The sequence below is a fragment of the Gadus chalcogrammus genome, chromosome 13 (genome assembly GCF_026213295.1).
Source record: "Gadus chalcogrammus isolate NIFS_2021 chromosome 13, NIFS_Gcha_1.0, whole genome shotgun sequence".
In the NCBI taxonomy this organism is placed as follows: Eukaryota; Metazoa; Chordata; class Actinopteri; order Gadiformes; family Gadidae; genus Gadus; species Gadus chalcogrammus.
This window is the reverse complement of record NC_079424.1, coordinates 22,664,846-22,678,369: the sequence shown is the minus strand read 5'-3', so window position 1 is coordinate 22,678,369 and position 13,524 is coordinate 22,664,846. Positions and strand designations below refer to the sequence as shown.

Sequence of the window (13,524 nt, the reverse complement as noted above, 5' to 3'; positions counted from 1 at the left end):
CGACATAACCCGCTTCAACTTTCATCATTACATACATTCTATACGTCGTTAGAAAGGGTAGAATCTCCACAATTTATTCATCCGGTTGTTTTTTTCTATAAATCATGAGCACAATACCATAAATCATTGATATTTACCAGCATGGTAAACCGGAAATGCCAAAAAACAGAGCGACTCCCTACCTTTGAAGCAATTATCTGAGAACCGTAATACGTGTCCATTCCTCAATTATTTATATTCCAATTGTCCGTGAGAATCCACTGATCAAAAGCATCAAAATGGTTTTTCATAAAATTATTCCAGCTTGTGAATATCGGCGTGTAAAGTCCATTGTTTACCATCTCCAAACTTTGTTCGTCAACTAACATCCAGACGTTCGCAGCTGTATCGATATTTTCTCTACCTTCAGTATGGAGTTGTTGGGTATGCTTGTTTTCATCACTTTGCTGGCTACAAAATAAAAGTGTCCCCGTCTTTTTCTGTTCAGTTTTCACACCCGGTACAGCACCGTGAAGTAGATGGAGCGCTCCCAGTTCGAAGGGCCAATGGGCTTTGTTTACTTTGTTTTCGCGGCTTTAGTATAGGGACAGGCGTATTGACTATTGAGTATATCAATCACTTGGGCTTCTAGCCAATGAGTTTACCTTTCCAACGCTGCCAGGCGTGTCCAGGTGTGATACGTATGAGCCGAGATATAAAGCTGCGTCAACACGGCAGACAACTCACTTTGCGCAGGAGAGAGCCTCAATTTTTTGTATAGTTTTTGTATATTGTTCATATTTAGTTCTTGTCATATTTTCTTATCATATTTTTTTGAATATAGTTCACTAGTCATTTTTCATATTTTGTTGTTGGCACAAGTAGTAATAGTATATTGCAGAATAATAAAATCCTTGTTTGAAATTCAGTCCAGTATATTCTGTCATTTTTCTATGATGGTTACTATCCGGGTAGTGTCTCATCACATGACAAATATCTCAATATGGCCATATGAAAGGAATGTGTGAAAAAATTATGTTTTGAATCATGGAGAAATGGTTTTTATAGTCACCCAAAATGCTTCAGTAATGTTTCCAGTGTCCACAGAAGTGAGGTAAATGCATTTGGCACAATTTGGCCATTTGGAGACATTTGGAGAGGTTTGTGCCGCCAGTGGACAACAAACCATAAAAGACTCCATTAACTCCCAAAGGTTTAGGCCCTAGAACTCCAAAATTTCTTCCAGGTGTAGTTGGCATGATGTAGAAGGTATTTGGCATATTGCCATATGCCTTACATAAAGCATCCTAGTTATTGTAGTTCAATTATGACCTATTATATTCAAACTGTTGTTGTAACTGATGTCATTTAGGTTGTGTGTATAGTACATGCGCAAATAACACGAGTATCTACAAACTAGAGCTTGTCAGCTTTCAAATGAATGTATCATCAGTCCATCTAGGACTTAGGGTTACTGTGTTATAAGCGTTTTCGCAATTTTGGGAGTATGTGTATAGGCGAAAAAAAAGCAAAATACTGCCGAGACAGAAGCAGGAACCGTAAATCAAAGACTTGTCTAAAACAAAGTCCCTTGTGTAAATTACGTGCTTACGTCTCTGCGTCTAAAACGACCCTAAATCGGCCTTTAGGGCCCTTACATAGTCGACGCGAGCGACGCGCGTAAACGACGCGAGTGACGCGAGCGACGCGCTTCCTTTGTTCGAAATCGTTCCCTATACACTCGTTCCCTATTCCCTATATAGTGTACATGATATAGTGCACTATATAGGGAATAGGGAACGAGAATTCGGACACTACGCTGAACATTTCTGAACGTCATTTGCGTCAGTAAATGCGCCGGGTATTTGTGTGACGCAGACAGATGCGCCCACATCAAGTAAACAAACCGGGCACTCACGACGAAAGCTGGAGGTTGTATTGATGTTGAATGTTACATTTCCTTGTTTAATTAATTTTGAATGTTAAATATTCTATGTTAAATCCCAAATAAATTGTTGACATTTCTAAACGAAAGCCGGAGACTCCATCATTAAATGTATTCGTTTTCGCGGTTATTCGGCTTCTTCTTCTCCCCTGGAAAAATACAACCGCATTGCATTGTGGTATACGGGAGTAACATGTAGGGAACATCGTATGTGCCCTATTTTAAGTCCACTATATAGTGCCCTATATAGTGGACCACTGAGAATTCGAACACCCTAGAAAATGGCGTGCACCCTATTTAGTGCACTACATCCATGATAGGGAACGATTTCGAACACAGCTTATAGTCTACACAGCATACGCGAACGTCGCGGGCAATGCATGACATGCAATACACCACTCACGCCATGGGTGGCAGCAGAGTCACCGGTCTTTTCGCGGGTGACATTCCAGGTGACATTCCGATCAAAGTGGCTACGGAAGAAGAGTGATGAAGCGCAGAGATAGGCGGTCGTATGTGCGCCCTTTAAATACCACACGAGATCAGGATGGGGAATTTGTTTCTCTGGTGCTTCCAATGCGAAGCCTGGACGAGGAGAGGCATTTCCAGTATTTTCGGATGTCGGCGCCAAAGTTGAATGATCTCCTTACGCGAGTCATCCGATATCTTCCCGACTCTCACCAAAACCGGCCCTTGTCAGGGAGCAGCTGGCAGATAATTTTTTGTCAGATGCTGGCGTGTTTCCCCACCAGTACAATGTGCTACGATTGGGTATGTGCACTGGCCAATAAATGCATATACATTGGTCACTTGGAAGCATGACTTTTGATTCATTAGTTATCACATTACACAAGTTAACTCATTTGGTTTACGTCAAACTCATTCATTCATATCCATATAAAATGTTTATACAACGAGCTACGGCCTTGACAGATAAATGAATTATTTAAGTGTAGGCCTATAGCCAAAGCTATAGCGCATAATGTCCACAGAAATGATATGGTAGGAAACATTATTAGAGAAAAGGGGTTTATTTATCAAACACAGAAAATAGTCCAACCAAACACGCACACATTTTTCATTCACTACACACTCACGCTTTCAAATTTCATTCACTCAAAGAGGCTACTGAACTTATGTTTCACACAGAACATGAACACTTGTTTCACATAGAACGTGAACACAAAACATTACGTAATTAATTCAAATAGGCAACACTAAAACAAAAAGGCCAGTAATAGAACGAATATCGGGTGACAAGAAGATCATTAAAATGGCTCACAATCCCGCATCAGCTGTTTGATGTCGCGCATCAAAATAGCACTTTGCCCCTTTGGAAGGGTTCGCATAAATTGGCACAGATAATTAGTAAAAGAGACGTCAAGTCATTCTTATCACGTTCCCGCATCCTCTCATATGTTCTTCTGTAAATATAACCTATAGTGGGGATTATGTACAATATTTGCAGTATCGCCCCCACCGACAACGCATGGTATTGCATGGATCGGCGCGTTGCGTATCAAAAATTTGGAGGACGCGTTTTGCTACGCTTCGACGCTTAATGGCGGCCGAAGCGTAGCGTCGCGTCGCGTAGCCTTTTGGACGCGTAAGCGTAGCGATGCGTCGACTATGTAAGGGCCCTTACGCCCCGTGCCCACTACCTCCGTCCGTTACGTGATCCCCATTGACTTTAATGGGGACGGACGCGCAATGCATTGTGGATCCGTCCGTTCCGTTGGAGCCTTCGGCTCAGTCAAGAAGTTGAAATATGTTCAACTTTTTCGGCAGCGACGGATCCGTCATCCAATCAGATCGCGTCTGCAAATTTAAGCACTGTGACGCGACTCGGGCTCTGACGATACTGGAAAGCGGGAAAGCGGGTCATCTTGCATCGCAACAAGCAGGAAGTAGCGGGAAGAACCCGGCGAAGCGATTTGATTGGCTGACGGATGCCTCTGCAAAGAATACTCCCCCATCAGTCAGCAACGCCTTCCCACCTCCGTTGACTGAAGGAGGTAGTGGGCACGGGGCGTTAGGGGCGTTAGGCGCGTCAGACGCATGTAATTACGCACGTAAACGCAGTAACGCGCCCAACGCGCCAACGCCCGGAGTTCAGAAATGTGAACTTTCAACGCTCCAACGCGTGGCGCTTAGCCGCGATAGCCGATCAGCGTGGAGCTTGACCCGACGTCACTGGCAGAGAGTAGTGAGCTTGGACAGAAGCATACGGCCGACATCTTTCTTTATTCTGGGTGGAAATAGTAACATAGTTACGCTATTAAATGCGTTTATGGAAACATTTTTAGCGAGAAATGTGCATTTTACTTTCATAATGTTCGCTCGGTGAATGTGAAGGATGTTTGGTTTGATAGTTATGACGAAGAGGGAGCGCTCCGTTCACTTGCATGGACAGAGTCTCTGGTTGCTAAGCAACCTCAACGTCTTGGCGGACTATATCTCTGCTGATCAACACTACGAATGCTGGAAACACACCAGACACACCATGTGAAGTTATTTAACCCGATTATTGTTATTTATATCCGAGATTATTTAATCTAACCCGATCTAAACTATCACCCAAACACGGCGGCGTTTGGGTTTCCTACCTCGGACTCCAGCGCAGCCACGGCCGACAACTTTCTTTATTCTGGGTGGAAATAGTAACATAGTTAAGCCATTAAATGCGTCTATGGAAACATTTTTAGCGAGAAATGTGCATTTTACTTTCATAATGTTCGCTCGGTGAATGTGAAGGATGTTTGGTTTGATAGTTATGACGGAGAGGGAACGCTCCGTTCACTTGCATGGACAGAGTCTCTGGATGCTAAGCAACCTCAACGTCTTGGCGGACTATATATCTGCTGATCAACACTACGAATGCTGGAAACACACCAGACACACCATGTGAAGTTATTCAACCCGATTATTGTTATTTATATCAGAGATTATTTAATCAAACCCGATCTAAACTCTATCACCCAAACACGGCGGCGTTTGGGTTTCCTACCTCCGACTCCAGCGCAGCCACGGCCGACAACTATCTTTATTCTGGGTGGAAATAGTAACATAGTTACGCCATTAAATGCGTTTATGGAAACATTTTTAGCGAGAAATGTGCATTTTACTTTCATAATGTTCGCTCGGTGAATGTGAAGGATGTTTGGTTTGATAGTTATGACGAAGAGGGAACGCTCCGTTCACTTGCATGGACATGGACTCATCTAGCTGCGTTGGCGCGTTGACGCGTTGGAAGCGTTGAACCACCACAAAATGATCAAGCGTCAGGTTAGGGTTAGCGTTTGGTGTGGCCGCACCGTAAAAAGTTCGATTTTTTGAACTCTTGAAATGTACGCGATATACGCGCATATAGCGCGTAAATATACGCGCCTCATACGCGCGTTACGCACGTTAAATGTTGCTTATACGCGTGAAACGCGTAATACGCGCGTAAACCAATGGTTCCCTATGGAAAAGTACGCGAGATACGCGTCTGGTGTGGCCGCACCTTAACCCCCCTCCTGGGTGCTCCTCCTCCTCCTCTCTAAGCCCCCTCCTCCTCCTCTCTAAGCCCCCTCCTTCTCCTCTCTAACCCCCCACCTCTTCCTCCTATTCTCTAAGCCTCCTCCTCCTCCTCCTCTTCCTCCTTCTCTCTAAGCCCCTCTCCCTCCTCCTTCTCCTCTTTAAGCCCCCTCCTCTTCCTCCTCCTCCTCCCCCTCTTCTCTAAGCCCCCTCCTCTTCTCTAAGCCTTCTCCTCTTCCTCCTTGTCTCTCATTCCCTCCCACTCCTTCTCTCTAAGCCCCCTCCCCCTCTTCCTCCTCCTCTCTAAGCCCTGTCCTCCTCCTCTCTAAGCCCCCTTCTATTCCTCCTTCTCCTCCTTTCTAAGCCTCCTCCTCCTCCTTTCTAAGCCCCGTCCTCCTCCCCCTCCTCTCTAAGCCCCTCTTCTTCCCCCTCCACTCTAACCCCCTCCTCCTCCTCTCTGAGCCTCTTCCCTCTCCTCTCTAAGCCCCTCTTCTTCTTCCTCCTCCTCCTCTTCCTCCTCCTCTCTAACCACCCTCCTCCTCGCTGAGCCTCGTCCTCCTCCTCTCTAAGCCTCCTCCTCTCCCCAGGCTGCTGAAGGACGCGCTGCAGGACCGTCAGTTCAGCGGGCGCTACCAGCACCTTCTGGCCGCCCTGCTGTGCTGCGCCGGCCGTGGCCTGAGGGAGGAGTTTGAGCGCCAGTGCTGGATGGTGTCCGTCCTTGCCAAGGTGGCCCAAAGAGTCAGGGACGCCATGGCCTCCAACAGACAGGTGGGGTTGTGGGTGGTTGTTTGAGATAGCGTGTATGTGAATGATCTATGGAACAATTGCTATTTTTTTATATATCTTACTACTATAATAGCACACCTGTCGCACCAGGTACTCTAGTTGCTCATGTACGTATGCACACACACACGGCACGCGCGAACACATACATACACCGCAAGCACGCACATACACAACGCATACACACACTGCACACACACGCACATGCACACGAACATACATGGAAACGCGCACACACACACACACACACACACACACACACACACACACACGTACACACACACAGGCACGCGCACACCCCGCACGTCAAGACAAAGGCAGCGACACATACATGGAAGCCATCAACACACAAGCCCAGGTAAGAACACACACGCACACACCGCAGCAACACTCGCTCAGGTAAGACGTTATGTTTTTAAACATAACGGCTCTGCCATCGACACACTCCCACGTAACACGTTCTGTCTATAGAATGTTGAAATTGCGATAAAATAAGGGAAGAGACAATTTCTCACCTCGACAAGCAACGGCACGTCGTCATTTTGTCGTATAAAAACCGTTAGATTCAAACATTGCAACGACCGGCATAGCAACACAGAAGTCACGTGATTCTTAAAGAGAAAGTGTCCCTATAACACAGAACGAAAACATGTCAATAACACAGTATGGTGAATTATTTCTATAGAGTCCACCACAAGACTACACTTTGTTGCTCAAACTTAATATTACTCCTCTCCTTGAGCCTTCCCAAATGTCTTGGTATATTGATACCCCTCCCCCTCCCCCCTGTGGACTGCTTAACTAATTGTTCTTATGTTTTGTGTGCATGCTATGTGTGACTGTAGGCTACTGCTGCCTGTCTTGGCCAGGACACTGGAAGAGATGTTTAATCTCTATGATTATTTCAACTAACCAATAGTAGTGGCCTTGCATTTTAAAATGTCTATGCACTTTTCAGCCCTGAATAACAGTAAAAGCTATTTAATAATTGATTTGCATGCAGAGTATACTACACTTTCCATTGAACAATTACCCCTCTTACCATAAATTCACAAATGTTATAATGTAATAAAATGCTCACACACTAGCTGCTTTCAGGCACACGTGTATGTCCTGATATTCTCCTGATGGGCCGTATGTGTGAACAACATATATTGACATTTGTACTCTGAAAATCTGTTGAATAATAATACCCCTGAGGTAGTATTTTCTCTGTAGGAAATTTATTTCATATACAGAAATAAATTACTGTATATGTGAATGAGGAGTAGAAAGTCGGTATTTCTCACAGCACTTCAGTGGGCGTGTTGATGACGCTTCTGCATGACAGAAGTGTAAATGATAATCAGCCTGTTGCCTTTTGTTCGCTGAATGGTTAAAATATATTTAAATGTTGGCACTGCTATTAAGAGTCATTTGTGGTGAACGAATGTTATACGTTGTAAAATTATAGGCAAAATGTTATTATATTATGCGCTCAGAAATTTATTGTATTATCGACTGACCCACATTATTGCTATGGGTTTAATCACAACCAGAGGTTGAAAACTAGTTTTTCTTTGAGACGTATTTCTTGGTGGTTCGGTATTTCAGCGTTTCCACTATGAAGCACTTTTTTGCATTGTTTTCTCAAAGGTACTCAGCGGCCTAACTTTTTATCTGTATTAACTACTTCCTGCTGTGTTGTTTCACTTGTTACAAACTTTATTTATTTTTTGATCCAAAAGCATTTAGCACGAAACCTTTGATTTTATTGGATCGATTTATACTTTTCCTGGAAACTCTCGATCCTCATCGTGTGTGTGTGTGTGTGTGTGTGTGTGTGTGTGTGTGTGTGTGTGTGTGTGTGTGGGTGTGTGTGTGTGTGTGTGTGTGTGTGTGTGTGTGTGTGTGTGTGTAGACGGTCCTTAGGGAGGGTCTGGACGAGATGAAGCAGTTCTTCTCTGTCAACAGCAGCTGTCGGATGCCCCTCAACCCTGCCCTGCTGGTGAAAGCCATCAACGTCCAGGTACTGAGGGAGTCCAGACCACACAGGGTCCAGGTACTGAGAGAGTCCAGACCACGCAGGGTCCAGGTACTGAGGGAGTCCAGACCACACAGGGTCCAGGTACTGAGAGAGTCCAGACCACGCAGGGTCCAGGTACTGAGAGAGTCCAGACCACGCAGGGTCCAGGTACTGAGAGAGTCCAGACCACGCAGGGTCCAGGTACTGAGAGAGTCCAGACCACGCAGGGTCCAGGTACTGAGGGAGTCCAGACCACGCAGGGTCCAGGTACTGAGGGAGTCCAGACCACGCAGGGCCCTGGTACTAAGGGAGTCCAGACCGCGCAGGGTCCAGGTACTGAGGGAGTCCAGACCCAACCGAGTCCAGATACGGAGGGGGTCCAGACCGCACTGAGACCGGGCACTAAGAGGGTCCAGACCGGGGTTCCTAGCTCTTTGAAGCGAGGTTAGGCACTTTGGAGGAACCAGTCGGAGGAAGCTGTTAGATGCATCCAACCATGCATTTGATTGTTGGGATGTTTGCTGTCGAGAATGTTAAAATGATGACATGGAATGTCTTCGAGGAAATACTTCATAATACTAATAGTTTTAATACCTATCAGGCATACCCTAGATTTAATGTAGGGAGGATCAACCAATTTGCTGCAAACTTCCAACGCATAAGTCCCCCAAAATCCCCTATCAGTTGAAAAGTGGCTCTATAGAAATGTTTGTCATTTAAAAAGTTTAGAAATGGGATTTCTTTCGTAAAATAAACGGAACCTAGTAAAAACGCTATCGGGAGCGGTAGTTTCCTATTGGCTGCACACAACAGCTTAGTAGTGAGTTGAGTGTATGAAACACTTGTTTCTATGAACATCCTTACTGTACCGATGGAGATATATCATTTATCCTTCTTTTGACAAATGTAATGATTGTAGGTCACCGGGGTTTCTTCCCCCTGTCACCAGGGGCGGCCCGCTAGATGATCTTCCTGCTCCTTCCTCCTGTCTGCATGTTCCTCCCTCCATTCAGTCTCTCTTCTGTTCCCAGTCCTGCTCCTTCTTCAACTCCAACGCTGTTCCCCTGAAGCTGTCCTTCCAGAACGTAGACCCCCACGGAGACAACATCAATGTCATATTTAAGGTCTGTGCGCTGGTCAACACCATTTAGAATGAGTACAATTTAGTGAACACACCATTGACCAGAAGTTACCTTTCATTTTGATTGTGGCGATGGATTTATGGCAAAGCTTTCCATGCATAAATATACTGAACACAGTCGTGTGTGTGTGTGTGTGTATGTGTGTGTGCGTTGCCCAGTCGGGGGACGACTTGCGGCAGGACATGCTGACCCTGCAGATCATCCGCATCATGAACCGGATCTGGATCCAGGAGGGGCTGGACATGAGGATGGTGATCTTCAGATGCTTCGCCACCGGCCGGGGGAGAGGTGACCATCGCTGAGCCGTCAATACAAAACCATTAGGTTCAGTGAACACTAGGGATGAGTCGGTCGCGACCGATTCGTTCACAACGAACGAATCCCGAACGTGAATGACAAGAACTGGTTCCCCAAAACAAGAAGAACTGGTTCTTTGATTCTTTTTAACCAAAAATATGGTCACGTAAATAAAATATACAACGAACAGAGCTTTGTCTCCCCGCGACTTATATTGATTGAGTCTACAATGTTCTCAAAGATTCAGCCAATGAAAGGTAGCAATGGTGTTGCAATGGCACCTGGGTAAACAAATGACAAGGCGGAACCGTCGAATATGCGCGCTTTCTCCCGTGTTCCAATGCCCGTACTATCCGTGCTTACTATCCACATTTTTAGTACGTAGTACGTTTCAATTCAGATCCGGCGAAAAGAAGTATACTTCAAGGGCCCGGATGTCGTACTCAAAACGGGCTAATCGTGAAGTGTGGATCAAAGGACACTTTCCGTACTCAACGGCAGCCATCTTAGCTACGTAGCGGAAGAGGTGGAGCCAGGCTGAGCCAAAGTCGCCTCATTTTCCAAATAGCCTGCATTAATAGAGTCATTTTGTAGTTTTTATAGTTTTATAGCTTTTTATAGCTGCTAGGCGTAAAGAGTTCACCGTTCAACAGCGGGATGTTTATTGCGGGGGAGGAGCCGCGGCGGCAGTCGTGATCGTAATTTCCGGTTAGTGCACCACGGAGTACTCGATTTGGAGCAGCACTCACATCTGAAAAATGACACCAAATGACGTAATCTGATGTAACGAACAAATCAAAACGAACGAATCAAACAAACGAATCGTTGTAGTGAACTGAACTGTGAACTGAACTGAAAGAACGAGTTCCTGGAAAATAATCATTTTGCCCATCCCTAGTGAACACCATTAGGATCCTGGATAAACACAATCTCCTTAATTTTGAAAATCGCACTGTGTATGCTTAATTTTTTAATCATACACAATGCTGCACCTCCTCCCTTAAGTAACTTTGTGACATTGGGCTCAGAATTCTCAGCACGAGCAACCAGGTCAACAACAATAGGGGAGAATGTAGAATTCCACAATGCAAAACCACATTTGGAAAGTCGTCCTTCTCCTTTGTAGGGATAAAACAATGGAACAGTCTCCCAACAGATCTAATAACCATTATACAACGGGGGACCTAAATCCAGCGATCTGATTGGTTCCCAACTGTTGTATAATGAGCATATACATAACTGCTATGACGCCGATCATTTTGTGAAAGTTTGCATATCACTCCGCGCCTGGAAGTAGAAACAGTTATAAAGTAAAACATGTGTTGGATGATGGAGAGGGTGTAAATGTTGTTACTCCGGGAGTGAGCAAGGCGATGGAGAGACTAACGAAAGCTTAGGCACACGGCGAGTCGGCGAGTAAACTGCTCCATAGGATAAATTGCCGGCGAACCGCTCTATCGGAGCCTTCTCTCGGTGGGACGCTAAAGTGTGTTGCATAGCGACCGTCGATGCATAGCGGCAGCCAGGAGGGACTACTTTTTTGTATTCTTTAACAAAACGGCTACTTTGACTTTCTTTGTTTCTTTTAAATGTAGTGTGTCTATGACTTTCGTTTCGCCATAACAGTAACCGTTGTTTAAAAGCGATAGATCACTTCAGTCAGTGGAATGTGCTCATTATACCACTATGAAGGGGGTCGCCGGCCCTCCGCTGCGCGTCGGGGCCGGACAACGCCCCTTAACAGTGGTATAATGAGCACATACCACAGCCTGGCGTGATCTATTGCTTAAATAATGTTTTTCAAGCTTTCTCCCTCGTGACAAAGGTTCTGCTGCTCACGCAACAGACCTGCACACATTTATATAATTTTGTAGTGCTAGTAGGATAGGGGTATATTTTTTATAAAATATGTAATGTAGTGCTTTTCGTAAACTTTTTTATCCTATGTATTTATATTATTGTATCTTGTTATATACATACAAGACCCATACCAGTATGTATCATACCAGGTGACGTAGCCCCAGGGTGCTGAAGCCCGCCCTGTGTTCTCCAGGCATGGTGGAGATGATCCCCCAGGCAGAGACCCTGAGGAAGATCCAGGTAGAGCACGGGGTCACGGGCTCCTTCAAGGACCGCCCGCTGGCTGACTGGCTGCAGAAGCACAACCCCACCGACGACCAGTATGAGAAGGTAAGGGGCTGTGGCTCTGGGACGAAGGGGGAGACGGGCGACAGTAACTCCGGATGCAGAGCGGTTGACTGGTAACAGGAAGCTTGCTAGTTTGATCCCCCGCTCCTCATAGCTGAGCACCAAAATGTAAATGTGCAGTAACATCCAGGCTGTGAAGCCGTCACACGGTGAGTCTTTAATCTGCGATCTCCTCCAGGCGGTGGAGAACTTCATCTACTCGTGTGCGGGCTGCTGCGTGGCGACCTACATCCTGGGGATATGCGACCGCCACAACGACAACATCATGCTGAAGACCAGCGGCCACATGTTCCACATCGACTTCGGGAAGTTCCTGGGTCACGCGCAGATGTTCGGGAACATCAAGCGTGAGCTAGCGGCTGTGTTGAGACGATGGGGAGGAGGTAGAGGAGGAAACACTGGACTCTAGGATAACCTTTTCAGAAGAGCATTTAAAGGTAGAATAAGGGACAAACCCAGGAGAGCCTCCTAGAGTCACGTGGTTGTAAACACTCGCCCGTTGGGTACGAAACCTAGGAGGTTCTCCTCGGTAAATAAGGAATATTCAGTTCTGAAGAGGTACTGCTTACTCTTTTTTCTATCTTTAGTTCCAACTCAGTGAGCCTCTCTACATGTCGTCAGGCACCATGGCGTTTCAGGAGGATTCTCAAGGGTTTGGACTATTAATCCAAATCAGCATGTTTAATGCCTCAATCAAAGCGTTGTAGGCGAAATGTTTTGATATTTTAGGATCTTAGCCAGTGGAGGCTTCTCCATTGAGGAGAGGGAGGAATATCCTCCCTAACATTGTTGAGAATAAAAAATGTAGATTGCCCAGACTATTGTAATGAATTAATGCCCTTAAATATGACTACTTTATTGCCTTTGAATATATAATGTTCGTTTCCCTGGGTAAAGGGACATTAGCACCCCCTATCGCCTATTGACAATTACTTCAGGGAGGAACGTCCTCCCTCCGCCTCCGTTGACTCCCATTAATTTCCCCGAAAGTACTGGCGGCCGGTGGATAACATGGGTTTCAATGGGAGAGAGAGAGGAAAATCCTCCTCTGAGTGGGTGGGACCTTAAGGGGTCTGATTCGCGCAAAAATCTATCCGTCTGCGCTATGAACCAATAAGCAGGATCCCTGGACGTTGAGCAGTGTTGCCAGATTGGTCCGATTTCCCACCCAATTGGGCTACTTTTAACCATGTTAGGCTGGGACAATTATCTTTGGGCGGGAAATCTGCCCAATCTGGCAACGCTATCGATAACAAACCCGGTCTGCATTGCCGCGGTGCTCAGTCGAGACGCAGAGCAAGTGAAATCTGCGATAGCGAGATCCTAAATGAACAATGGAAACATTGGAAACGGAGGACATTGTTAACGTCTTATTACAAAAATCATTCCATTCATTCAGTTACAGTGCTAAGTTAGCGACCAAAGAAAGAGGTAGACCACTTCCCAAAATCAAGGTCACCAGAAGTAATGGCAACGTCAGTGTTGTGAGTGCTACATGGTTCGCTAGGTACGCATGGCTTACTGGTAGCATTACAAGCAATCGACTTTATTGCTGGCCTTGTTTGCTTATGAATAATAGCAAATCTCCAACGTGGGCTGTTCATGGTTTCACTGATGTTGTCTTCGCAATGCAAACAGCAAGGAGG

At 45.6% G+C, this 13,524-nt stretch overlaps 1 protein-coding gene across 2 annotated transcripts in view; it reads left to right on the top strand.

Annotated features, from left to right (window-relative positions):
* The window catches only part of LOC130402266 (phosphatidylinositol 4-phosphate 3-kinase C2 domain-containing subunit beta-like), a 56,791-nt gene extending 44,401 nt beyond the window's left edge, over positions 1-12,390 (top strand). Inside the window, exons 19-24 of one of the 2 annotated variants that reach the window (XM_056606411.1) lie at positions 6,031-6,211; positions 8,127-8,234; positions 9,263-9,355; positions 9,532-9,661; positions 11,724-11,860; positions 12,057-12,390. In XM_056606411.1, the coding sequence (XP_056462386.1) occupies positions 6,031-6,211; positions 8,127-8,234; positions 9,263-9,355; positions 9,532-9,661; positions 11,724-11,860; positions 12,057-12,287 (880 nt within the window). In that variant the 3' untranslated portion in view covers positions 12,288-12,390. The remainder of the gene's footprint in view (positions 1-6,030; positions 6,212-8,126; positions 8,235-9,262; positions 9,356-9,531; positions 9,662-11,723; positions 11,861-12,056) is intronic. The other variant, XM_056606410.1, reaches the window with a different exon arrangement.
* Positions 12,391-13,524: the final 1,134 nt, after the last annotated feature.